Consider the following 27050-nt stretch of genomic DNA (forward strand, 5'->3'; position numbering starts at 1 on the left):
TAAAATGCCTTTTCGACCAATTAGAGCGCGCGTTATAAGCTCTCATTCATTTTATGAAATTTATCGTATTTTTGTCATATTACAAAATATAAGATTTCCTTTAAAATTGCATTTTTTGTTTGTTTGTAGCTCGAGTTCATACTAATGAGGAAAGCATGTAGACAATGGCTTCCCTACATCTTCGGGATCTTCAAATTTCATTTAATTTGGCTTTTAATTTTCTGATTTTTTTCCCTTCGTTTGTTTCTTTTCTGTGAAATTTCTCTCATTAATCATTTTGTTTGGCAATTTTCTTTTCATTTTTTCGTTCATCTTTTACATTTTCCTTTGTCTGCTTTAGAAGTTTCAGTCCGTCGTTTCTTCAAAGATTTCATTTTATCTTTACCACCTTGACGCATTTTTAATTATAATCCAGAAAATCTACATTTCCTTGATAATGCCCTCTGACAAGCACTCGAGGTCATGTACAATGCTTGGTGACTCAAACCTCAAGTCCCTCAATCGCAACCAACGCAGTCCAGTCACATTGCTGAACTTCTCAGTCTCCATCTTCTCCCGCCTCTTCAACTCCTACATACCCAAGAACCCAGAACTGAAAAGCTCCCTACATAACACTACATCTTTTGACTTCGAAATTTTTCAGCACTCGACGAAATTGTAAGTAGAGTTCATGATGAATTGATGTTTTAAAGTACAAATACAACTTATCAAAACTTAACTTTCAAGTTGGATCGTTTCAATATGTCACCTATAGACTCGTCATAAATAATATTTCCAGACTGTAAAATTCACCATTAATATTGAGAATCGAGTTTCTTAAGATAAATTAGGAGTAAAGTTAGTGCATTGACTAATTACTTTTTAATGGAGCTAACTGATATTCATGTTTTTCTTCTCTGTAACCGAATCGCCTCGTCGTATTTGCCCTTTGCCAAAACAATTTTCGGTAAAAACTCCTATGTCTTGACTTACATAAAGCTTATTTCTCCATTATACAGGCCTTAATGAGAAATTTAAATTGTTTAGTTCCAATTAAATTGAATTTCAGCATCAGTTTTTACGACAAAGTTTATCTCTTTGTTGGGTGGCCTCTCAAAAATCTTTACGAGATCATTTTACCAATTCTAGTATATTTTTTTGCTCAGTTGAACTTTACTTCCAAGTGAAATTAACACCCGGATGAAATTATATATCAAAATATGAAATCAATTTCTTAAGTATGAATACAATTTTCAATATCCAGAATCCAAGGATTTTTTAAACTCTAAAAGCTGATCCTCGCCTCGCTGGACGAAAAGGAAATGGCTTCAGAAATTATAATAACATTCCCAGGTTTACTTAAGTAATTTCACCAATTATCTTCTTAGAAAATATAATCCCTGCGCCTGACACTTTGACGAGAACATAGTAAGCCCTAATCTTGTATTTTGTGGGTCATTCAATACCTAATCTAAAACATGGTAAAACTGTCTTGACCTTACAAGAAATTCGTGTTGATGGCCATCTTTGATTATCTGTTGCTGACAGTTGGTCAAATACCAAGCGTGGGTTCGTAATGATTCTAGCAATGTGTTTTCATGCTTTACGTCTCTGATATAAACCAGGGGTGAATCTAGGGGGTGGGGGGGTCCTGCTGTTCTCCGGACACCCCCCCCCCCCCCCCCCACAACGCCGCTATTGATCTTACGCTTTTTTGAAAAGTGACTCGTGAAAGGCCTGTTAAAAGAAATATTTACTGACGATGCATAACATTTTTGTGTACATTTCTTTCAAGTTGGGAGACCCCACCCTAACAAATTCCTAGATCCACCCTAGAGAGCGGGTTCGCAGGCTAGTTCCATCCCTGATAACAAAACAAAAAACAAAACAAAACAAACAAAACAAAAAAATGGTGGGGAAGATAGGAAAACATTACGTTACAACTTTAAATGAGCTTGTTAAAAGATAGTCATTTTCGGGGCTCTATATCTCCACTTCTAAGAATCTCTACGCCCCCACCACTATCACTACGATCTCCACCTACACCATCATCGTTACGGACTGGAGGTTTAAAGCGAGTGAAAAACAAAATTCTAAAAGAAAAACGCATTTGAAAAAATTTTTTAATTTCTTATAACAAACCTTCAACTATTAAATGGCTTCTCTAACCACAGATGAAAATACTAGGCATTGAATACAATACAATACAATACAACCTTTATTTATGGGCAGTAAATATTTATTGGTATTAACCCAGGTCTTAACCCAAGGGCGGATCCAGGGGGAGGGTCGGGGGGTCGCGACCCCCCTGTCATTCCTGAGGTCAAATGGGCTTCCTGTGGTAAAAATGCGACTGGGATTCCTTTGCCCACAAAATTTACCCCTGAGACCCCCCTTCAAAAAAACCCTGGATCCGCCCTTGAATTCACTGTAGAATGCACTGTTTGTTCCACTTAGAATTTTAACGCCGTCTGTTGTCTGGTAAGCCTGAAATGATTGGTCGGGTTCCCTGTGTTCCTCGATGACGTAATCTGTGGTCTCAAACCAATGTTCAAGGCCAGCGGTGCACAACAGTTTTTGATCGCAATCAAATTCAACAAGTCTGCTGAGATATCAAGATTGGTTTCCCTGGGTGTTGATGTTAACGCATGCGTAGATGCGGTAAGTTGCATAAATATCTTTGAGTTCTACTCTAGACGTACCTTAAGTTTCCTTTCAAATCACGCGGGTGGTTTAGCCGCGAGGACCCCGGAGCACTAAGAAGTGGAGAAGTGGGGAGGGGGACCTTAGATCAAAAGACAGAGCAGACCAGTATGTATAAGAGCATGTGGGACTTGAAAATGTAGTGATTTAGTGGATATTAACCACCCCCCCCCCCGAACACACACTTCCAACTTCCGTTAGTTAGCCGTGCCCTGACTTAGATCAGCCCAGAGGTTGTTTCAGGTTTCAATCTGGGAGTTAGCCGTGCCCTGACTTAGATTAGCCCAGAGGTTGTTTCAGGTTTCAATCTGTGAGTTAGCCGTGCCCTGACTTAGATCAGCCCAGAGGTTGTTTCAGGTTTCAATCTGGGAGTTAGCCGTGCCCTGACTTAGATCAGCCCAGAGGTTGTTTCAGGGTTCGATCTGTGAGTTATCCGGCGTACAGTAACTTAGATCAGCCCAGAGGTTGTTTCAGATTTTGACAAATTGCACAGCTAGAATACAATAGATTTTAGTTAGCAAAAGTATGTAACTATAAACTAATCTAAATTTAACTGAATTTAACCATTGCACTAAAATCTTTACGACAACGATTGCTTATTTGTTTTCATCCTTTTTGTCAGACCGGGAAAAAAGCCATTCATTTTGCCGTCCTCAAGAATCAGTTATCATGCGTTAAAGCTTTGATAACAGCCGGAAGTGACGTCGATGCTCAAGACGAGGTAAAAGACATATTAAATTATATATGAAATCACTGTTATAAATCTGACGTTCCGAATGGTTAGGAGCGCGTGCTTTATGGGAGCACACATCACGTGCGCAAAATTTCAGTTGCTGTCATTCGATCCTATTTTCTAAAATAGCAGTTATTGTAAGTTGCAATTTATTTTAAAAAAACTTGCTTTCTTGGAAAAACACTCGAGAAGTGTCGCGCAGCACTCCGCTACGCTTCGTGCTTCTCCTAACACTTCTCTCGTGTTCTGCAAACCGGCGCGTGCTTTATAACTGCACACTATCTTTATTCATTTCTCGTCTATTTCTTCATTACTCTCAACCACTTGCCTAAGCACGATATTTTTAATAAATTAGAAATTTAATAGCGTATTATATTTCATGTATATTTTCCTTTTTCGATCTCGTTTTCAATCTCGTTGATATAGCCCAATAATACGATATAGCCCAATAAGATGATATAGCTCAATGAGATGATACATAGCCCAATGAGACGATACATAGCCCAATAAGACGATACATAGCCCAATAAGATGATACATACATCTTATTGGGCTATTCATCATCTTATTGGGCTATTCGTCATCTTATTGGGCTATTCGTCATCTTATTGGGCTATTCGTCATCTTCATTGGGCTATTCGTCATCTCATTGGGCTATTCGTCATCTTATTGGGCTATTCGTCATCTTATTGGGCTATTCGTCATCTTATTGGGCTATTCATCATCTTATTGTGCTATTCATCATCTTATTGGGCTATTCGTCATCTTATTGGGCTATTCGTCATCTTATTGGGCTATTCATCATCTTATTGAGCTATTCATCATCTTATTGGGCTATTCAGTCATCTTATTGGGCTATTCGTCATCTTATTGGGCTATTCATCATCTTATTGGGCTATTCATCATCTTATTGGGCTATTCGTCATCTTATTGGGCTATTCGTCATCTTATTGGGCTATTCGTCATCTTATTGGGCTATTCGTCATCTTATTGGGCTATTCGTCATCTTATTGGGCTATTCGTCATCTTATTGGGCTATTCGTCATCTTATTGGGCTATTCATCATCTTATTGGGCTATTCATCATCTTATTGGGCTATTCATCATCTTATTGGGCTATTCGTCATCTTATTGGGCTATTCAGTCATCTTATTGGGCTATTCATCATCTTATTGGGCTATTCATCATCTTATTGGGCTATTCGTCATCTTATTGGGCTATTCGTCATCTTATTGGGCTATTCGTCATCTTATTGGGCTATTCGTCATCTTATTGGGCTATTCATCATCTTATTGGGCTATTCATCATCTTATTGGGCTATTCAGTCATCTTATTGGGCTATTCGTCATCTTATTGGGCTATTCAGTCATCTTATTGGGCTATTCATCATCTTATTGGGCTATTCGTCATCTTATTGGGCTATTCATCATCTTATTGGGCTATTCATCATCTTATTGGGCTATTCGTCATCTTATTGGGCTATTCGTCATCTTATTGGGCTATTCATCATCTTATTGGGCTATTCATCATCTTATTGGGCTATTCATCATCTTATTGGGCTATTCATCATCTTATTGGGCTATTCATCATCTTATTGGGCTATTCATCATCTTATTGGGCTATTGATCATCTTATTGGGCTATTGATCATCTTATTGGGCTATTGATCATCTTATTGGGCTATTGATCATCTTATTGGGCTATTCATCATCTTATTGGGATATTCGTCATCTTATTGGGCTATTCGTCATCCGTTGGGCTATTCGTCTTATTGGGCTATTCGTCTTATTGGGCTATTCGTCTTACTGGGCTATTCATCTTATTGGGCTATTCCATCTTATTGGGCTATTCGTCTTATTGGGCTATTCCATCTTATTGGGCTATTCCATCTTATTGGCCTATTCGTCTTATTGGGCAAATCGTCTTTCATTCGGTTTCACTTCGTGAGCGGGCTGTGTCCGGTCTGCGGTATTACACACGAAAATAGTAACCAGGCTCAACGCGTTCGAAATAGTCACATTCGAAGAGCGCGACATTTTCCAATACCGTATACAGTATATTAGGTTATAATTTTTCAAGAAACAAGACGAAAAAAATAGTCAAATGCCTGTGTGCCCGGTGAACTTCTTGAGCACATTTTAAAATATCATTATTCTACAAAAAAATTTGAAATCCTTCGAGTACAGCTCGATTTGCAACGGCCACTAGCTCTTATCATCAACACGGTAACAGCACATGAGAGCTGATAAAAAATATATCAGATGTGATGACTCTATATCAAGGATGACTGGCTTAGCTTATAGGGATACTGTACATGTATATGCAGAAAAAGCCTGTATATTAAAGGAATCTGTGCAATGGCAGGCTGGATCTTCTTGGTGTGTTGCTTTGGTCCTACAACTTACATCCATTTCCAAAAAGTCATGATCTAAACCCACTGCTTGTTGTCTGGCACATAGACGACAAAGAAATTTTGATAAGGTATATAGCACAAAGACAACTATTTTATACTTTTGAAAGTTTCTATTCCTCTTTGAAAGGAAATGAAGTGAAATGCAATGAAATTTAATGTGTAAAATGAATGTAAATAAGTGATTTAAATATTTCAATAATTTAACTTTGTTACGAAATTCACCACACAAACTATAACAATAAAGGCAAACAAACTACAACAATGTAGATTTCACATAAGCGCTCTTAAAAAAGCACTTATGTGAAATCGGTCTAAAATACAATATTAACCTTCAATAAATGTTAGCATGCAAATCTTTTTATTTAGTTGAGAGCTTATTATTTCAGTTAATTACTTTAAATACTAAAACTTTCCCAAGTCTGATCCAAGCAAAAAAGATATAGATTTAGTATTTATTTATTTCGACTTACCGGCGTTTGCATTGCTACACTGCCACCCCAGACAAAAATCGCAACGTGCACTTTGCAATAGACTGCCGTCAATCAAACACGTTGATGCCATTTACATGCAAGTGTGATTCAAAAGGTGCCAAAACTTTGGTCAATTGTTTACAAGCATTATGAGCCACACTCACCGGGCCTATCCAGGCCGATCCAAACGCGTGTAAATGACGTCAACATGTTTGATTGACGGCAGTCTATTGCAAAGTGCACGTCACAATTTTTGTCTGGAGTGGCCACATAATGACTTTATATTGCACAGGTGAAAATTTGTAATAGCGTTTTTGACAGATGTCTTGATTATGCATCATTGAATTGAAATGCAGACAAGCCTATGCAAGTTGTTTGATGGAAAAACTTTTTTTTTTTTGGACTAATATTTATCATTTTTCCAATCTAACCAGAGCTAACTGTGAAAAATGCTATTAATTGTTGTGTACTTACTAGAGCAAAATAAGCTTTCTCAAGTGTTTTTTTCCTAGTCTTCGATCTATTACAGACTACGTAGATTTGCTATGGCCGACAATATTTCCATTGATAATGCCTGTAATATATACTCACCAGGATTTCCTTTGTTCCTTGGTTCATTTATATACATGTACAGTATGCATGTGATTCAAATGCAGTGGCACATTAAGAAAAATAGCAAACTAAGAGATAATTGCAACAAGCATAAACAACAGCTTAATCTTGAAATTCTGAAGAAATATGCATAAAAGTTTTGCATGCTGGAAAACAATACAATGTCATAGTAGGCATTTGGGTTTATTTGTCATCATTTTAAAATCAAAACACTGATTACTATGAGGAAACAAATTTGCAATAACCTTTCTATAAACCCTGAGTAAGATAATATTATGTTTTATACAGGATATTTTACTAACCCAGTAAATTTTCGTATATTTAATAATGCCTACTATGACACCACACTCATTAGCATACTGGAAGTATAAACCTTGATATCTTGAAGATGCATCACTCAAATCATATAAAAATATTTTACTATTTAACTTTTAACTTCATGTAGAATCAATGCTGAAAACATCGAGTTAGGTGTCATAGGCACTTTACTATCAAAATTTGTTTATTATATTTTTGTCTGAAGTCAAACTTGCTGAAATGGCCTGATAATAGAACAAACAAAGCCCTACTAGATCCAGATTCAAAATTGCTTACCAGGGGTTAAAATGACGGCCAGACATTGAACAATGTCTGCCCAGAATTGGAATTGGAACAAATCTTTGCTTTGCTGGTCATTTTGACCAGAACAAGGTATATATGACCAAGCTAAAATGAATTTGGCCTGTATTCATGACTGGCGACTTACTTGTCATTATTTTAAGCCCTGGTTGGGTACTACTAATTGCCCTATTTCACTATGATGTCACATCAAAACAATCTATTGTTTAAATGCAAAGGATCATGGTCGTCGGAGGGGGTCAAATCAACGCAAATTCACCAAAAATTGTTCTAAAACCCGTATCAATCCATGAAGAGAAGTAGAATAGCCAGCAAACTCTCAGAATATTTTTAGTACATATTAACACATGATATCTGAAAACCAGGCTATTTTAGATTAAACTGTTTCGCTAGGAGCAAATTTTGTTGAATTTTCTATTGGATTTAGCGATTCTATCCCCCACATAAACGAGAAGTGATGTCATAGTGAAATAGGGCAATTCTCTCCCTTCCTGTCAGTGCAACAGTTTATGGCAGATTTTAAAAACAAGCAGACATCAAAACATAAGAAACAGCTTGTCTATAACTTTTACCTGGTTCTCTTTTGTGTATTTGTTGTCTGCAGTGAATGTATTATGAAATAATAATGTTGATTTTATTCATGGATTTTAGGGTTTGCCTTCAAGAAAAAAATTAACCACTCGTTTTTAAAATCTACCATAACCTGTTGCTTGTGCAGACAAAGTTATATCCATTTTATGTTGAATTCTTTAAACTTTGTTGCATCAACTGGAAGGGACAGGATACCCAAGCATGCTTCTGGGTCTGGTAGGGCTTTGTCTATCCTATTAAATCTTATGTATATAGGTTGTTCTGGGTATTCTGGGCTGCCCAGCACAAATTGAAGAAATCTTCCAGTGGTTGGGGCATATTTGTCATCTGCGCTCACTAAGAAATAATAAGTATAAATGTTATCCTTCAAGACAATCAATGTAACTGAACAAAATAATGGAATGTACTGTTTACAATACCCGGGGGGTACTCTTGCCCGTTTAGGGTAGGGATGTGCCGCTGAGCCCTCTGAACCCTGACCCTGTTCCAGAGTAAAATCGCTGAAATTCATACCCTGTTTCAGAGCAAGATCGCTGAAAACCATAACCTTTTCCAGTAGTGTGAAAATAGATACCCTGTTCCAGAGAGGAGAGTGCATGATTTCATATATCCTGTCCCAGAGCGAGCGTGATTTTATATACCCTGTTCCAGAATAGAATTGCTGAAAACCATACCCTGTTTGGTGGCACCTACCCTTATAGCAAATATAGGGGAGTACCCCCTGGGTTACAATATCAAGCCGTTGTAAATCCTATACTGCAGATCAGATGTAAATACAGTGTATATATTACTTATCAAAAGTCTTGGTGTATAATTACATGTCTTAATTACTAATTGCTTTGTGATTGGAGTATTGTTGTATATTGGAGTTTGATCAAGAAAATTGAATGCAAAGGAAGACAATTCTGTACCCAACTTACAGTCTCCTGGGTGACTAATTTCTTTTCCTCATAATTTTCTAAAAGAAATTATACCAGATGATAAACATACCTGGCAGGCTATGGATGTATTCCTTACACCAATCAAAAGCCAACTTCTGACTGGCATCCAACTCTGTATGCTTGACACTCGAGTGCAGTACGATTTTGTGGACAATATCCTTAGCTGTTACCTTAACTTCATCTGACCTTGGAAATATGTATTTTGAATCCCACAAGTATTTTCGTTTCTGAAGGAATGAGGTCATTGACACGATTTCCATACCACGTCTAATATCCTGTAATTCCATTCTTCTTACAAGAAGGGAAAAATGAATCATGGCTGTTTCCAGTGCTCCATCTCTGTTTTGTTTTGAAAGGAGCTTGTTCACAAAGCCAGCTGTCGTGAGTATATTTACTACTGCCTCATCTGTATTTAGTGTGATGAAGTCATCTTCTGTGTTGGCATCTCTTACCTTCCACACAAGACATTAATTTTAGTGAAGATTTATATTTCCTTTCATTTCGTATTAAGGCTATCAGTATACAAGTGAAGGGCATTTAAGATATTTAAGCATCATTATATACAAGGATGGCTAGGAAGCTACTGTATTATTATTATTTATTTATTTATTTTTTGTTTTTCTTGCTTTGTTTTTTTTGTTTGTTTGTTTTTGTTTTTGACATCAATGATAATCAAATGCTTATAAATTAATATAAGTTTCAAATATTTTATAAAGTGTTATGATGCTAGAAAATTATCATTGGTATCACATTAGAAATTGAACATCTCCCACTGGAACATGCACAACAGAAATATTAAATTATTAATAATTACAAGTCCATGATATAGATTTAATTAAAATAATAATAATAATTTGTAAAAAATCCAATTGCCCTACAACACTATGACGTCACATCAAAACAATCTATTGTTTTAACGCTAAGGATCATGGTCGCCAAAGGGGGCAAAATAGCAGCAAAATGAATTAAATCGCAATAAAAAATGGTTAATAGGACGTTTGCATGATGGCGTCATTTGACTCCCACTAACAAGATACTTCGCGAATTTTCTTTCTCATTTAAATTTGTATTCCCTCATGAGAATAGTAAGACAATTGGTACTAATTCACTGAACAAAAGAAAGTGTGCAAGGGAGTCTGGTAGTAGAGGTCAATGATGCCATTGTGCAAACGTCCTATTAGACGGGAAAAGGTGATAACAGATAAATGTTGTACTAAATATCCCAAACGAACAAAAATTTCGCCTAAATTCCTATCATTCTTGCCCATGTAAACAAGCTGTGATGTCATGATGTTATAGGTCAATTAAGGAAACAACCTTTTGATGACAGTGTAGCAGCTTGGGGTCACCCTTGCTGCCAACTAGACCCGTGGTTACATGGGGAGATAAAGGCTTAAATACTGTAATCCACACTCGATTCTTTATTGTAATGTTGGATCATGTAAAAACTAAAACAATTAATACAAAGGACAAATATCTATAATCGACTATAATCGGGTTACTAAGCTAGAATCACATGCGTAAACTTTGGTAACATTGTATAAGTTTGGTTCTTTAAATCATAACAAATTTGTATATGTTGAAGTGTGAATCGATCTAAAGATATTGATAGGTTTCTTCCGTAATCAGGTATAGGTGATTGTAAATGATCATCGTAACACTATATATTTGATATAAAAAGGGGGAAAATAAGAATGATAACATAGTACATTTAACCTCTTTCCTCCCGTACAGTATTCAATCTAAAGCCACAAGGCTGTAACATTACACTACGCTAATAGTAATTGACGAAGTGACGTAATCAAATAAACAACAAATCATTTACAGACAGCCTGAAAGAATATCAATTTAAGTCGAAGGGAATCATTTTCAGCTAGCAATTGGCTTGTATCTTATTAAATAAATGACTTATCCAAGGTTAATTTGGGAGCAAAAATTTAGTGCTATCTTGTCACTTAGTTTTTGTTATTACATTTGGACAAGATGATGGATGGGTTGATCAATTAGTATATGTAATAGGACTCTATGCTGCCCAATTAAGAAATAATTGGACCTGGAAAATTCCGAGGACTAACAAAATTGGATGAGTCCAATTTGGCAGTCAGGAATTTTTCGAGTCTAATTATTTCTTGATTGGGGTCATGGAATCCCATTACCTATTAATAAATTATATAGCTGCCTAATTAATCCCATATCAACAAGACCTGTCCAATTAAGAAAATAATTGGACAGTTACCTATATGGGATTAATGAGAAGCTGTATAATTAAAATGTTTATGCCCAGGGAGAAGGGGGAGACTCCCATATATAGAAAGGGCAGGAATGCTTGCCGGAAATTTTGAAAAGGACCCCTAAAAGGTACCAAGGATTTCTTTCTTGTAGTCATATCAGCTCACCCCTCATTACAATCAAATGACCTAATTTTACAGCATTTTAATTAGCTTTTCATTTAATTAAACATTGTAAAAGGTACCAAATAGAGAAAATTAACCCCTTAAAGGTATGACGAGCATCCCCACCGTTCTATGGGAGCCCCCTCCTCCCCCCGGGTTACACATATGCTAGCTACTTACCCTTTTCAGGATTTCTTGTATTTCATAATCTGGAATGTCTTGCATAGTAAGGTAGGGTATAGCCTCATAAGTAGAACCAGTTACTATGTATGCCACTGCGGCTTTTGAAAGTCCAACAAAGGGGTAACCACCATGCAGAAAAGATGGCTGATCATCAGTCCGGTGTAGTAGAACAACAGGGAATCCAGTGACTCTACGCAGTGGATGGGCATTAGGTGGTTTCTTTGGCCCACAAAAAGATTGATGGAACAGTCACCACTGACGAGTAGGGTCATGGATGTAAAAAAATACTCTCTTGTGGGTCCAGAGGCATCTGCACCTCCTTCCCCTTGAAATTCAATTTCAGGAATAGCCCTGATGTTGATCCCTTTTTTATAGAGCTTGAAGATCTCGTGCAAGGGCTTAGGAGAAAGGCGGTCAATAACAATCTGCTGTTGCATACCAGAATTCTGCCAGCATCTTCTAAAACTAGCCAAAATTGAAGGAACAGATGGTGGTAAATCAAACACTGACAATGAAAGATCCTTATCCTCCTCATCTTCATCTAGGAGTAAAACAAAAAGTATATTTTTTTATGAAGTCAGCTGAACATTTCAGAAAAAATAGTCAGTGGTTAACAAAAAAAATTGCTTGGCCATTTGCTGGCTAACACTGGACACTTTCATATAAAAAGTCTTTTAATTGATGAATTGATAGAAACACTTGGCAGGAAAGGAGTCAACGACATGAGTAAAATATGAAGTTGGGTGGCCATGGTTAGGCACATCACACTTTGATATATATACCTAGGAAAGCTGTAACTGTTGCCTCCACTGAGCCTGCTACCGCAAACTTTTTCTGCACCTCCCTATAGCTTTTGTCAGGAAACATGTCCATGATGTAAGCCAGTGAGCTATCTGTGCTCTATAAGAAATATCAAAAATATGTTGAGATTGAGTGAGTTGTGGGCTATACTAGGACCTAGCTCTGCATAGAGTCAGTACTGTGTTGAATGGGAACTTGATGGAGTAACACTGGAAATAAATAGTAAGCTTACCATGTCATCTCTATCTGCTTTATCCCGAAACTGGTCAACCAAATTGTCAGTGCTAGCTACTGGTGCATTATTATTTGTTTTGTCTTCTTGCTCACAGGTCACATTTCTAGAGAATATAAAGATATTTAAAAATCCTCAGTCAATAAGGAATAAAAGGGCTGGTATAACAATTATTAAACAGTGCATTCACCAAGCTACATGCGTACAGTAGTTGCATGCATGCCCAGGTGGGGGGGGGGGGGGGGGTACTACCTCTCCAACTTGGGTAGGGGTGTGCCGCCAGGACCTCAAAACCCTGACCCTATCCCAGACCTAAAATTTTGATTTTACATACCCTACCCCAGACTAAAACTAAGAATTGTACACCCTATCCCAGACTAAACCCAGTTAGTCAATTAGATTGCAATCAATATTTGCTAACGTTTTTATTGTTCTTGTGCTGTCAGAAAGCATAGTCTATTCGCCACACAAAAACGACCAAATTGTAACCCTATCCCAGACAAAAAGGACACCCTATCCCAGACAAAATGCCAAAAAATGATACTCTACCCCAGACCCAAAAGCCGAAAAACCATACCCTATAGGGCGGCACATACCCGTATAGCAAATGTAGGGGAGTACCCCCCCAGGCATGCATGGGAGACCACTCGGTTGATGTAATGTATTCCGAAAATCTGTTGTACTCTACTGTTGTTCTATCTGTTGTATCAGATGTGGTTCATTGTATTTTTAAGAATACATTACATCGACTGCTTGCTATCTAGGCTTTCCCTAAGCTGCACGATCTCTGGTTTGAATCCTGTAATATATGAATAGTTGTTTATCTACAGTTTAGTTTGCAATAAGATATTCTATTGTTTTAAGAATCATATGAGTGAGGCTCGGTACAATGCTTGTTGTCTCATTTGCATGCACCCATAAGGCTGCGTTCATAATGTATTGCAGAGGGGGGCGAGGGGCTGGGGCAGGTGAAATTGAGGGGGGATCAGGATCACATTATGAACGCAGCCTAACATCTGCTATTAAGTCAGTCTGTAATAGTTCCCTTGATTTGAGGGTTTTCTTTTTTCACCCATTACAGTAGTTTATTTTTGTGATATCAAGTGCTTACCTTTCATCAATGACATCATTCTCGTCACTTGAAATGACAATTGCAGTCTCTGAAGCCTCAACCTGCACAAGATAATTTAAGAGACCAGACTTTTAAAGACATGCTTAATAGTTCATCTGCTTGTAGCTTTCTCCTCTTTAATCATTAATTTGTTTTAGTATTGTATGATTGTAACATCTAATTTGCATAATTGTAAATGGTAATAATTGGACAGACCTTATAGAGAGTTTTCACGTGACATCACAGCGGCCATGTTGGTGTACCAAAACAATACAATTTTTGTCCTCTGGGAATTGAAAAAATTCTACTACAAATTTTTATGCAAAAACTGTGCAGAAAGTTTCTATCTTTTGGTACACTAAATTGAATACACCAGAGTGAATACGCTCTATAATTTCTATTCAGTTAAAATACTAACACAATCATTAGAATCGAAGTAGTCATTAAGTACAATGGAAAGCCAAACTCTCCATCCAAAAGATAGAACATAATTGCATATTAAATGCATTTGAATTTTACCTTTTGGTGACAAGTTTTTATATGGTGTTTCAGTTGGCCATATACAACTTCTTTGCCACAAGTGAGACATTCGATTTTAGGATCCAACATCTTGATCAAATTCCTGTGAAAATATTTAAATCAATTTTATCATACATTAATTAATTAATTACTTGAATACTTGCCATAATATACCTTATCAAATAACTGTTTTAAATCTCGCGTTCTGATTGGTTTGGAGAGCGTGCTTTATGAAAGCAAACAGCACGGGCCTCACTTTCAGTTGCGTTATTCCTATCTAAAATAATGGTTATCGTAATTTGTATTTTATAAAAGCTGTGCTGTGCTGTGTGAAGTTATAAAGCACTTGGGGATTGGCAGAATTGGATTGGCTATGCGTCGTGCTTCTCCTATAACACTTGTCTCGTGTTCTGCCTACCCCCGCGTTCTCTATAACTGCACACAGCACGTGCGTGCGTTTTCTATTTCTTCATTAATTATAATTTACTGCACGAATATAAATTAGTGTGATGCTAGAAATTTCAGATATTGAATATACAGCTAGTAATAATAAATGATAATAGGGTACATAATCAGCATTACTAATTTTTTCCTTGGAGTTTGCATTCATTTACTTTATAATCAGTCTGATTGTTTTGTTACATTGATATTGATTTTTACTCACACTGATGTTTGGAGGACTGTCAATGTCTAGATTTTTTTGTAAGGGATGCACATAAGTTATTGCCTGGCCAACACACACGGTATCTCGTAGATAAGGTAATGAATAACCTCTGGGACCACATTCTATCACCTTCAGTTTTCTTCTTCGATTCCTGCTCCACCTGCAAATGCTTGAAGCAATTCTATACCTCCACCATCTCTGACCTTTGTGCATTCTTTTTGAAGAGTGTCAATGAACTCTCCATGGTTTGCATTTCTATTAGGAAAAACTATCTTTCTTCTGCCCAGTCCTGCTGTCTGCAGATGAAACAATTCATCTTTTAATGGGGTATATTCATCTGAAACTTTCGAAAGAAAACAAAAGGTATGTGTCCAGGTTTGTCTGGACGGAATGTTGGATGGCACGGTTTTGACTTTCTTGGATGCTTTGCCTTCACTGCTTTCATCTACTGTATTGCGTTTTGGGGTTCTTCCAGAAAGCCAAGGAGATGCAGTACTGAAAATAAAACAAGAAATTAACAAAATGGATATCCTACAATTCATTCCGCAATTTAAACTGCCATTCCGGCTTCTTTTATGCACATTCTTTCCTCCTTCCAATGACATCGATAGCGTCCGTGACCCGCCCACACGCGCAACGCGTACACATACGCCTACTTGGGTATTTGGCGGGAACGTCACGCTAAAACGCGTGTACACTCGCCTCTCCAACTCTGATACCCTCCCTGTGCCACTGCATCTGAATGTACCGCGTTCTACTCCGCGTTCTTTTTTTCTTACTTAGTTGCGTACCAAAAACGTATTATTTCTATGTGTTCTGTAAAGTTACTGAAAATATGTTACTGTATATGTATTCTCGAATTAAAACATTCACTAATTACTGAACAGCAGCTTTATAGCAGTGATTCTAAAACCATTTATTTTACTTTCATTGCATCTATCAAGCAAACAAAAAATAAATCAAGTTTAACAGTCAAAATATGGTTCACAATATTATATTTCTTACTGGAGATTTTCCTGAGGCCGCGTGGTTTGGGTAGCTTGGCAAGTTGAGGACGTTTGAGAGAATTCATCTTCTAGGTTTTGGGAAGTAGTTGTGTTATCCGTGGTTGTTGTTGAACTTAAAGTCCCTAAGGTGGAGATGGCAGACATGGCCGTTTGTTGCGTCTCCGTCGCGGATTCCGCCGTAGTACCAAGACGGACGAGCTCATCGATGGCTGTCCTTTTCTTCATTCTATTCTTCTACTACAGTACCTTCCTTGTGTTCCTGGCAATGATAACTATCAAGAGAATATTCTCTTGTACCCATCCTTTCGATATCGCTCGGCTTTGGCTTTAAAGATTCGGACAGACCTCACATGTGGCTTTCACACGGTCAGACATACCCATGGCATTTGGAGAAGCGAGCACACGCGTTTTAGCGCGAAAACTCCAGACAAAACAGTAACATTTACGACTTTTTTCAAACGTTTTTGCGGGCGTGTTGAGATCGTTCGTAATACGGCAGAGCGCACTAATCAACCCAATGAAAAGATTGATGAAAAGCTCTAGAGTGCTCACACTAAATCCGTGAAACAAATACTAATTTTTAGCACTAATTAGTGATAATTAAACAATAGAAAACAATAAAAAATGTTCACGGTTTTAGTGCGTGCACTCTAACAGTTCCAACAAGATAAATTACAATATAGCCCAATGAGATAACACCGGATATATTTGGCTGTGGTCCCGTCCACGCTCATCGGCTTCAATAATAATTATAACAATGATGATTTATATGTCTATTTACTTATTTATTATTTACAAAAAGTACATTAAAATTACGAGTACAATTAACGGTATCAAAATCAGCACCCTAGAGTGGCTTTCTAAAACCCTTGAAACAAATAATTAAAGCGTATTTAAAAGAAATACATTTTATTAACACAAATAAACATTCGAACTCGCTAGCTGGGAGCGGCACCCTGAAATTTGGTTTTTCGCTGCCGCCAGTCAAAATATGAACCTACGGATTAGGTTTTACAGCCGTGCCACAAACCACAGGCAGCCCAAACAAGGTTCCTGTGTATAGTTTATAAGGGGATGTATGGGAGTTATGATAAAGTTATGAAAATAAAACGTTTCAATCAACAATTGTTGCTTTTACTTTGTTCAATCTTCTGGCGAACTTTCAGCGCGATTTGAGGCCGTTTAGTGGGTTTTCTCAAAATCCGCTTTTCAACTGCAGCAAGTTTTGAGGCAAATCGTTGAGTGAAACATTTTATTTTCGTAACTTTATCATAACTCCCATACATTCCCTTATAAACCATACACAGGAACCTTGTTTGGGCTGCCTGTGCACAAACTAATAAACTTACTAATAAAAGTAAATGGAAGAATGGATTTTGATTCGTGACCGCACTTCACACGGCCACGGTACGAAATTCATTATATGCATCTGTTGAACCGCGCGGTTATCATATTTTAGAAAATGCGTTGCGTACCCTGACTTTCAAGCCCAATACTGCCCAACGGCTGATATTATGGTTTTTGAGGTTTTTTCTCAATCAATTTATTTATTTATTTATCGTTAGAATGGCCTTACGCCTCTTCACCGTGCTGTCGTGGACGGACACCCATTCATCGTGAGGACACTCGTTGATGCTGGGTGTCAGGTGGACAAACAAGACGAGGTACGGTATGAGTCAGACACTATTCTGTATGCGTACTTAATGCATGTATAGACTAGGTTTCCATAGGGGAGGTACTAAGCCTGTAGGGGAGAAAGTAATTGGAGAAATGAAGGAGAAGACAGGACAGGATGGACAGAGAAGAGAAAATGGACGGAGAAGGAGAGGCGAAAAGGAGAGCAGGGAAGGAGGAGAGGAAAGGAGAGACATGGAAAGAGAGGAGAGAAGAGGCCATGGAAAGAGAGGAGAGAACAGAAGAAGGCGGAGAGGAGGAAAATAGAGCAGGATAAGGAAAGGTAAACGCTGCTTCGCTTTTCCTGATTTTCCCTACCCCACAACAAGCAATCCGCGCGCATTCCTCACGAGTCTCTTACGTAACAAAGGATATTAGAAGTCTGCAGATAATTTATTACGTAGTATGTTGGACATGTGCTAGGTAAAAACCCATTCAGCTAGGAAGTCGCTATTGTATTTCCCTGATCAGTTTATTCGCTCCCCAGTTTGTGAAGGAACAACAATTTTATTTTATTTATTTTTTGTTGTTTTTCCTCTGGTTCCAAAGAATAAAAATACAGCGCTACACGAAGCGTGTTGGAATGGACACATTAACTGCGTACGTATCCTACTGGAAGCAAATGCTAATGCAAATATTCACAATAAGGTAATGCGTGTATTGCTTATTCCTTAATCTATCACTAAGACTCAGGTCAAAAGGCCAACTTTACATGGGCGTAACCTAATTGAAACAATAGATATCAAGGGGGTCAAGGGGGTTTGATGTCATTAGGTTCGGCGCATGTGAAGTTCAACGCTTGACATAAGCCTAAGAATTAAGATCAAACGTCGAACTTCAGATAAGCCTAACCTAATGACATCGAGGAAGACCGCCTTGTTATCCAGTTGTTTCAATTAGGTTCGGCTCATGTGAAGTTCAACGTTTGACCTGAGCCTAATATTCTGTATATAAGAATGCTTTTGCAATAATATTTTTTTTATTATCGTTTTTTTGTAGAACGGTTTTACTCCACTGCACCTTGCGTCTCAAAATGGCCACCGTCCAACTGTCCAGGTTCTTTTGGACCATGGTGCATACTCCATGTCCAAGAATAACGTGAGTATTTTATCGAGTACTGCAGTATCATTCTATGTTTTTGGGTACACATTCATGTAGGGAAGGAAACACGAGGGTGAGCGAACATCATCCATTCTCCTAACCCCTACCCCGAAAAATTCAGTTTTTCAGTTCATGTAATTTGCCCACAAAAAGTAGTTGTACATTTGGCGGGAAATTTTGCGCTAAAACCGGCGCGCGCTCCCTCTTCTCCTCACAGGGAGCCCAAGCAATAATTATTATTACTAGAGAGGGATTTTTAAAAATCTTTTCTAAAGTTAAGAAAAAAATATTTAAAATAATTTTAAAATTTTGAAATTTTCTTTTCACATTTTTTATATAAAACTTGATCGACAAATGCATTGCTTGGGCTCCCTGTGTTCCCCTCCCTCAACTCTGGAACCCTCATTACCCACTGTATTTTCCCCTATAAACTCATTGTAAAGTAGTAAGAGAAAATGTTGTTGTTTTTAATTTTCTTTAGTATGGCGACACACCTCTTCACCTGGCTGCTCGCTACGGACATGATCAAGTGTGTGTGACTTTACTAGCTGCAGGGGCCATTGATTCGCTACAAAACAACGTGAGTACAGTAGTCATCTCGTTTTGGAATTCATTCAACTTTAAGGTATTCACTAACCTATAATGCATGTTCAACCACGTCAGTACCTATGGATCGTACACTCTCGTTCCTTGGTGGCGCGGAACAGGACAGATTGGGCAAATAATGTCACGGCCTTATGCGCCTTCTGGGCGTGAAGAGCGATGATGAAGACTTTAGTTTTTAGCTCAGCTTACCCGGGCCCCTCGCGTCCACAGAGCCTTGACATCAGAGTGAGGGAATGGTAGTTTTGCGATATTCAAAATGCATGGCGTAATGGCCATATTTGGAGCAGAGGAGGAAACCAAAGCTTTTTCGTAGTGTATCAGCTTCACCAACGTCAGATTTTGGAATAACTTTTTCTCATAGTCATATAATATTACATCTACTCCGTTGTGACAGGTTGGAGACACACCTTTACACGACGCAGCACGTGTTGGTCATGCTGAAGTAGCTGCGGTACTTCTCGACAGCGGAAAACTTATTGCCGTTAAAAATAATGTAAGAGTATTGTGTTAACGAACAGCTTTGTTAAGAATTCTTAAATGGAAATTATACTATGAACGTTTCACTCCCACGCAAACATATATATTTCCCAAAAACATAACTCAGTGCGTAAAAGGCGTATCTAGAACGTCCTACGACCTGTGACCTCCCTTTGGACAGTTTAGGAATGTGAGGTGAGGAACGGATAAGATACACCAATGATGAATAAATTTAATTACTTTTAATTGGACGGGTGTCGTGTGATTTATGTGGAGAGAAGAGGAAGACAAATTTATAGAGATTTCGGAGAAGTGAACTCTACTTCCTCCCTCCATCCTCGTGCTCCACACCGCAAATGTAAAGATTCAACTCGCAGTCATTTATGTTTATTTAGGTTGGAGAAACAGCACGTGATGTAGCTACGCGCCTTGGACACACAAACGTTTCCAAACTGATACCAACCAACAGCTTACCGAGGGTAAGTCACGTGTTCAAGCCAAGTTTCAAATCTGTTATTTCATTCTCGAGCCAGCGTTTCTCTTGGATAGTTCCTTGTTACTGACCAAGAGAAACGCAGACTCTGGGGACGAGATTGCTTTTATTTTAAATCAGTGCGCATGAATTACTGAAGTAGCGCTGCTGGCCTATGATTATATTTTAGTTTCTAGCAATAGACTCATTTACGCAGGCTGAACCTCGATTTTGTGAAGAATATTCACGTGTTCCAGTCATGGAAGTTGTGGATTCTTTACTTTACTGTTGGTGTTTGTGAATATTTAGATATTGATATGAGACTAAGCCTGAGTAAATGAGTCTGTAATCAAGAAACACAGCGGTAATTTGGAACTCGAAAAGGGTCTATAGGAGAAGTCACGTGTTAATGTCGTGTCATACATGATCTGGTCACGTTCATACGCGTTTGGCATACATACCCAGTCGTTTATTAATCCATTTCACTTCTTATTCTTAACATTGTTTTCCCTTTCTTATAATATTTAAGCCTCTAAGAAGACAACGTCCCAAAAGTGCCGATGTAACGCAACTATATGACAGCACAACCACCCTAGCTACTAGACCAACTTCAATGCTTTTTGTACCAATCCCCGTTCCTGGGAACCCTGTGCCTAAGGTAAGAAATCCTAGTTAATTAACCTCTAGGGTTTGGGCGTCTATGTGACGTCATGGCAGCCATCTTGGATGAATATGAAATGTGCCGTTGGAATAATGATATTAACACCAGAGTCTAAAATATCCAGCCAAAATGGTTATATCGGATCCAAAGTTATCAACGGGCTCATTTTTATAATTGAATCTCAGAAACCTACTCATTTTGCAAGGAAATCCCAGTTTTAAAGGACTTTGATCTTACCATATGTTCCACATGCAAAAAAGTGACGCACTTGATTTGCGTGTTTGAAATTGTTTGCCTTAGCTCAATTCACCGTCGTTTTGCTTGCTTTACCGTCTATACTGTCTTATACTATCACCTGTTTGGTCTTTCTTAATACAGGCAAATTCCTATATATTTCAAGATCTTCTCGCTAAGTAGAAAAATAAGAATGGGATATAAGCATATTTTGCTCCAGGTTTTTCTCTTATTCTTTGATTTTCTTTCAAATTCCAATATGAACTAATTGTTAAACTTTGGACCGCATTCTTTCACCAGGGAGAGAGGGCAGTGATTCTCTTCAAATCCTATGCCAAAACTAATTTTCTACATATCTCAAAGGGGAGTGGGGCATAAGGGAAATAAGGGAATGTCATGCGAGATGGCGACGACCCCGGACATCCGCTCTCTTTGGTCAGCGGTGACATAGTAAAGAATAGAACCTTTGTTTACAATATAATAGTTGTAGAAATAAATAACAATTGGTTCCAATCGTTCCTAACTTAGCGTGGTATGTGGTTTCAAACCACAAAATTCTCTTCTTTAAGAGTCATTGGGGCCTACCTACTTTATTCCTGACTCATTCGGGATCAAAAACGAGAGATTCTTGCGTAGTAGCTAGACTTTATGTAAACTACAGTTATTACAACTGTGTCAATAGAAACATCATGAAGAATAATCGTCGACCACACGTTTTTCCGTGGCTATTTCTCTTCGGTTTATTCAGTTTTGCAACAGTTTTTGGAAAAGAAAGTCAAGATCTTCCAAACCAAGCTCAAAGTCATTTCAATATACGAAGAAATGTTATAAACTACATCGAAGTTAGTGGAAGAATCACTTTCAAAGGCAAAGCACCTGAGACTATCCCTCCTAATTCACAACTGAACGTGAAACTTATCGATATTAGAACAGCAGACGCTTCTCATATAGAGTTGGCGAGCATTCTAGTCGATCTTTCGAGTTACGAGAACGATTCACCTGTGTTTTATAATCTTACAAGTAAAAAACCTTCAGATCTACACGACATGCATAGCATTACAGCAGTTCTCAACATGGGATGGACCCCCAAGGGTGGAGAAAATGATGAGTGGCTTCGACATGGAGACTTCCATACTACTTATAGCTTCATGGTTAATGTGACGTCAGGAACGGATAAATTTGTTCGAGATATTGAGATGGAGGTATTCACACGTTTAACATCAGCCTCAGTACTATGGGGTGAGTATTATGCATCAGTCATTTGAAAGCCCCAGATCCCCCATTGGGGGATACCCAGATCATTCACTTCTACAGCCCCCACTTTTTCACTTTTCCCATACTAGCCTCTTATATTTTCTAATCTTATCCCCCTATGTTTCCCTTAAATTTCTCATATTTTCCATTCTCCCCCCAGTTTTTAGGGTGCTCAGCGGCCCTGTTAATTGCATTGAAACTAATCAATTACAAAATATCAACTATAAAATCTTTGGTGTAGGGAGGGGATTAATCTGAACACTGGCCCTCGAGCTCTGTATGGAGTGGCCGAGTGGCCCTTAAAAGAAGGGGGTAGGCCACAGTAACCCTAAACAGGGGGCTGCAACACAGGTTAGGAGTGTTTGTATTTCCACAATTTACAACCAATGCCTCATTGTAAACATGATGCCTACATACCCACCATTCCCCTATTTGTTTGTACTAATGCTAGACCATAATTCATTTTAATATTTCTTTTCACAGGTAACAATATCACTTCAGTTGCAACACTGTTGCTGCTCGTGGCACTGTTTCTTCTTGGTTAACCCCACTCTACCAGCCAACCCTAAAGTTTTGACAAAAATGCTGAGAATTATAAACAATATAAGAAACAACTACATGCATTTTTCTTTCTTACCCTGTCATAAAAGTCCTACCCAAAGTGAAGTTACCACCATTTGCATTACTATGCAGCCACCCCAGACACAAATTGCGTTGTGCAGTTTGCAATGGACTGCCGTCAATCAAACACCTCATTCTACTTGGATGTACTCAAACTCTTTGCAAACGATTTCGGAACTTTCCTTCGTGATATCTGACTGAGAAAGTTTGATAGAAAAGCCAACTCACTGATCCAAACGTGTATAAATGGCGTCAACATGAATGATTGACTGTAGTCTATCAAAACTACACGACTCAATTTGTGTCTGGGGTGACTGCATAGCAATGAAAACGGTGGTAAGATCTGAAGATTGTAAGGATTGGGATAGCAAAATAGTGCTAAATATTTTCCTAGCCTCATATCCATACATACTTTATTGTAATTTTTGTTATTGTTGAAAGGTTTTGTTTAACAATGATGTAAGCATGCAAAGATCACTCTATTTTGTTTCTCTTCAAATTTTATTGATACTTTGAAACAACCTTTAGGCTGATTTACGTCAGGGCATGGCTAACTCACAGATCAAACCCTGAAACAACCTCTGGGCTGATCCTAGTCAGGGCATGGCTAACTCCCAGATTGAACCCTGAAACAACTTTTGGGCTGATCTAAGTCAGCAGGTCACAGCTAACTCACAGATTGAACCCTGAAACAACCTTTGGGCTGATCAAAGTCAGGACAGGGCTAACTCACAGATAGAACCCTGAAACAACCTCTGGCCTGATCTAAGTCAGCAGGGCACAGCTAACTCACAGATTGAACCCTGAAACAACCTCTGGGCTGATGTAAATCAATGCATGGCTAACTCACAGATCAAACCCTGAAACAACCTCTAGGTTGATCTAAGTCAGGGCATGGCTAACTCACAGATTGAACCCTGAAACAACCTCTGGGCTGATCTAAGTCAGGGAATGGCTTATTCATGGATGGAATTGGAATTTAGTGTGTTAAGGGGGAAGGAAACTGGGGAACCCAGAGAAAAACCCTTGCATCAAGGGAGAGACTTTACAGACTCAACGTAACCCACTTAATGCAACCCTATTTTCAGAACAATAGTAAGTAGCATGAATGTTTTAAAAATTGAATAATATATTAAAGTAATATATTAAAGTATTGAGAACTTATCATGTGACTACTTGGGTGTTTAGGTTTCTACAGCATAAAGATTGGGGGAGGCCCCCTCCTGGCCTCCTTTCGTCCACCCCAACAGTTGGAGGGTGGGGGACAGTACATAATGAGGACCCAAACAGTGGGAATTTAGATGGACATTGCAGTGACCCAAACAGTGAGGGGGGTTGGGTGGGGGCAGTACATAGGGATGACCCAAACAGTGGTAATGTAGGTGGACAGTGCAGTGACCCAAACAGTGGAAGGGTTGGGTGTACAGTGCATAGGGAGACCCAAACAGTGGGAGGTGCACAGGTGCATAATGATGTACATTATTAGAATAGGTAACATCCATTTATGAATCCTGGTAACATTTCAGCTTGCTCCGACCATTTCCTACATTGCACCTTTGTGTCCAGTTTGATGCAGAATTTTCCTTGTCATTCATGCTTTTTCCATTTTTTACCTTTTCTTTGATATTTGTTGTAAAACACTCCACCCTTTGTCTCCTATCTACTTCTGGAAGGACTTAATTTGGTACTTTCCAGTTGCCAATCCTTCCCATTCTTACCTACTTTTCCATTTCCCTCAGCAGACTCTATAGACTGCGAGCAGCCCCTCTATTTTCCTTTCGTCCCTCCCTCCCCAGCCCCCTCCCCCAGGGACTTTTGACTCGCAACAAATTTTCCTCAGCCAATCGACACTTACAGACAGACGGACAGTGACCAAGGGAAATAGAGGGACTGCTCACAGTCTGCAGACCGGCTCTACATCCCTTTTCTCTTCACAACTAACACAATCATATCCTTGAATCCCGTTTCCATAGAAACCATGGCAAAGGAAGAACTACCTTAAATACATCAATTGGAGGAACCAAAAGGAAGAAGATGACAAGAATGAAAAGAGGCGCAGTTGTATCTTGACAAATGAGCTGCCTCTAAAGTTTGAGGAGATGTGTTCCATTGAGAAGCAATACAGTATGGCAAATGGCAAACACAGGCCCACTCTGGACCATATGAACGAGAAGAAAACTGGACGAAAGCTTGCGGTAAGTAATTGGGCTAATGATCCACGAGTCAATAGCCCGTGAGGCCGAATTGCGGGCTGAATTGGCTATATCTATTTAGTTTACTCTCAGAGGTTTATCGCTTAATAATGGTGTAAATGAGTGCAAGACTTTTCAACGGAACAATAAGGACTTTGACGACTAGCTGTTAAATGGAAGTTAGCCGCATAAACTTTCTTTAGGTCGATTTTGACAACTGGTTACTAAAACAGATATTGGAATAAATTACTGAATGAAAAAAACTTTTAAAGACTTTTATGACCGGTCACTAGACTCTTTGGTCGCTTGATAGATGGTCGCATAACAGGTTATACTTTAGTCTACTTATATTTATTACGGTTTACTGCTGAATTAACTCTGCGAAAGGTTACAGGATGGAAATGAGAGTTACTCGCCTGATTATGTGCTCGTGAATACAAAGTGAGAGGTACACTATCACTTTTGCAACTGAGGGAATTCGTTGAGGGAAAAGAGTACTAGAGGAACTCCCAGTTATCCATCTCTTCACTCTTGTCTTTTCAATCACAGTCTAGGGAGTGTGGATGAGGGTACCCGATATTGTCAGTTAACTACTAATTTTTTAGGCCGCTTGACAAGCGCTGGCCATATAATGAAATATCAGTTCTGTTAAATACTAATTTTAGGTTATTTGTCAGTTAACTACAAATTCTTAGACCAATTGTCAATTAACTCGTTAAACCCCATCCACGCCCTCGTCAGTCTAGGGCCAACTAACCTCTCCCTTAGCGGCCTGGTTAGGTTTCGGCCGGGTTTCCTGATCTATCAGTTTCTATTGCTATTTCTATTTCTATTACTGCCTATATTTTCAGGAATCTTACGAAAAGACTTCTTTATCGTCAACCTCGAGTTTCTCAAGTTTCTCGAGTTTCTCAAGCTTTGGTTCTGGATTACTGAGACGATTCAGCTTCCGTAAACGGTAAGAAACCATAGTAACTTAACTATTTGATAACTTCCTGCTTGTGTTTGCAGGCAATGAATTGTAGAGACAATAACAAATGTAAATACCTTTGCTTGTGGTTCAGGCTGTCATTTATTTTCCATGATATTTATGATATTTGTTTATTTCATTTTTTCGCTTTGAGCATGAAAATTTAAAATCAAATTTGTCGATATTATTTAATTTAAAACTCATCCTTGTGAACTGAAATAATCTAGAAAGTATTACAAGTATTATAATACACTTTACAAAATTACTCGATTCTGAGGGACAAGAGGAGTACAATTAAATCCCAAATTGTACTCTGTAGAGTCCCAATTAAGTTGCTCAGTAGTTTCGTTGAGTGTATTATAAACAAAAAATGGCACAATCTTCTCGTACAATTCGGAATTTATAGATACTCGTGATGTTTTGAAAGTTCTCAAATTGAACTCGCCTAAAGGCTCGCCCAATTTTGAACTTTCAAAACATCACGAGTATCTATAAATTCCAGATAAATTCCGAATTGTACTCGAGATCGTGCGATTCCCTGTACTTATTCTACTTTGATAGATCATTTTGCATTCATCTCATTCCACATGATTTGTTTTTAACTTTGCAAAGTTTCAATTTTCTCACTATGTTCTAATTCATTTCTTCATCATTTTTATACAAATATTCAAAACTTTTACTCCAAAATATTTCTTATCGAAGGAATTCAAAACGTTTATATCTTGTTTACCTAGAAATAAAAGCGGCCTTGCTTTGCAGTTCAAGAATTGTAAGGTCATTTTAAAATTCCATACGATTTCTAGATTGCTATCAGAATTTG

The 27050-nt window shown here is 38.3% G+C and overlaps 3 protein-coding genes across 4 annotated transcripts in view; 2 read left to right on the forward strand and 1 right to left on the reverse strand.

Annotated features, from left to right (window-relative positions):
- The first annotated feature begins 501 nt into the window (after nt 1–501).
- LOC116305294 (uncharacterized) overlaps nt 502–27050 on the forward strand; it is a 39876-nt gene continuing 13327 nt past the window's right edge. Inside the window, exons 1-12 of one of the 2 annotated variants that reach the window (XM_031715175.2) lie at nt 502–657; nt 2437–2640; nt 3305–3403; nt 17534–17632; nt 18192–18290; nt 18642–18740; nt 19225–19323; nt 19744–19842; nt 20222–20305; nt 20828–20956; nt 25042–25263; nt 26112–26218. In XM_031715175.2, coding sequence (XP_031571035.2) covers nt 2527–2640; nt 3305–3403; nt 17534–17632; nt 18192–18290; nt 18642–18740; nt 19225–19323; nt 19744–19842; nt 20222–20305; nt 20828–20956; nt 25042–25263; nt 26112–26218 — 1250 coding nt within the window. In that variant the 5' untranslated portion in view covers nt 502–657; nt 2437–2526. Of the gene's footprint in view, nt 658–2436; nt 2641–3304; nt 3404–17533; nt 17926–18191; nt 18291–18641; nt 18741–19224; nt 19324–19743; nt 19843–20221; nt 20306–20827; nt 20957–25041; nt 25264–26111; nt 26219–27050 lie in introns of those variants that run through there. The other variant, XM_089037541.1, reaches the window with a different exon arrangement.
- Nucleotides 6168–14387, reverse strand: LOC148906825 (uncharacterized). The gene is made up of 8 exons (XM_089037667.1): nt 14298–14387; nt 13779–13840; nt 12668–12773; nt 12417–12534; nt 11895–12175; nt 11632–11853; nt 9108–9510; nt 6168–8453 (listed from the first exon to the last, which is right to left on the reverse strand). Exons 1-8 carry the CDS (start codon nt 14385–14387, stop codon nt 8251–8253), a joined length of 1485 nt encoding a protein of 494 aa, XP_088893793.1. The 3' UTR covers nt 6168–8250.
- On the forward strand, nt 21659–24232 carry LOC116305295 (uncharacterized). The gene is made up of 2 exons (XM_031715178.2): nt 21659–22432; nt 22931–24232. Exons 1-2 carry the CDS (start codon nt 21883–21885, stop codon nt 22990–22992), a joined length of 612 nt encoding a protein of 203 aa, XP_031571038.2. The 5' UTR covers nt 21659–21882; the 3' UTR covers nt 22993–24232.

Source organism: Actinia tenebrosa, unplaced genomic scaffold (assembly GCF_029948245.1).
Source record: "Actinia tenebrosa isolate PJP-AT-01 unplaced genomic scaffold, QUT_ActTen_1.0 PGA_scaffold5__44_contigs__length_20552954, whole genome shotgun sequence".
Taxonomy (NCBI): domain Eukaryota; kingdom Metazoa; phylum Cnidaria; class Anthozoa; order Actiniaria; family Actiniidae; genus Actinia; species Actinia tenebrosa.

Bases quoted from the DNA above. Each gene is read 5' to 3' on its own strand.
- LOC148906825 (XM_089037667.1), bottom strand. From the start codon at position 14,387: ATGTTGGATCCTAAAATCGAATGTCTCACTTGTGGCAAAGAAGTTGTA. The intron at 12,774-13,778 runs GTAAGCACTTGA...TATATTCTCTAG, and splicing joins AATGATGTCATTGATGAAAG to AAATGTGACCTGTGAGCAAG. The intron at 9,511-11,631 runs GTAAGTAGCTAG...CTTGTGTGGAAG, and splicing joins TACAAGAAATCCTGAAAAGG to GTAAGAGATGCCAACACAGA.
- LOC116305295 (XM_031715178.2), top strand. From the start codon at position 21,883: ATGAAGAATAATCGTCGACCACACGTTTTTCCGTGGCTATTTCTCTTC. The intron at 22,433-22,930 runs GTGAGTATTATG...TTCTTTTCACAG, and splicing joins ATCAGCCTCAGTACTATGGG to GTAACAATATCACTTCAGTT.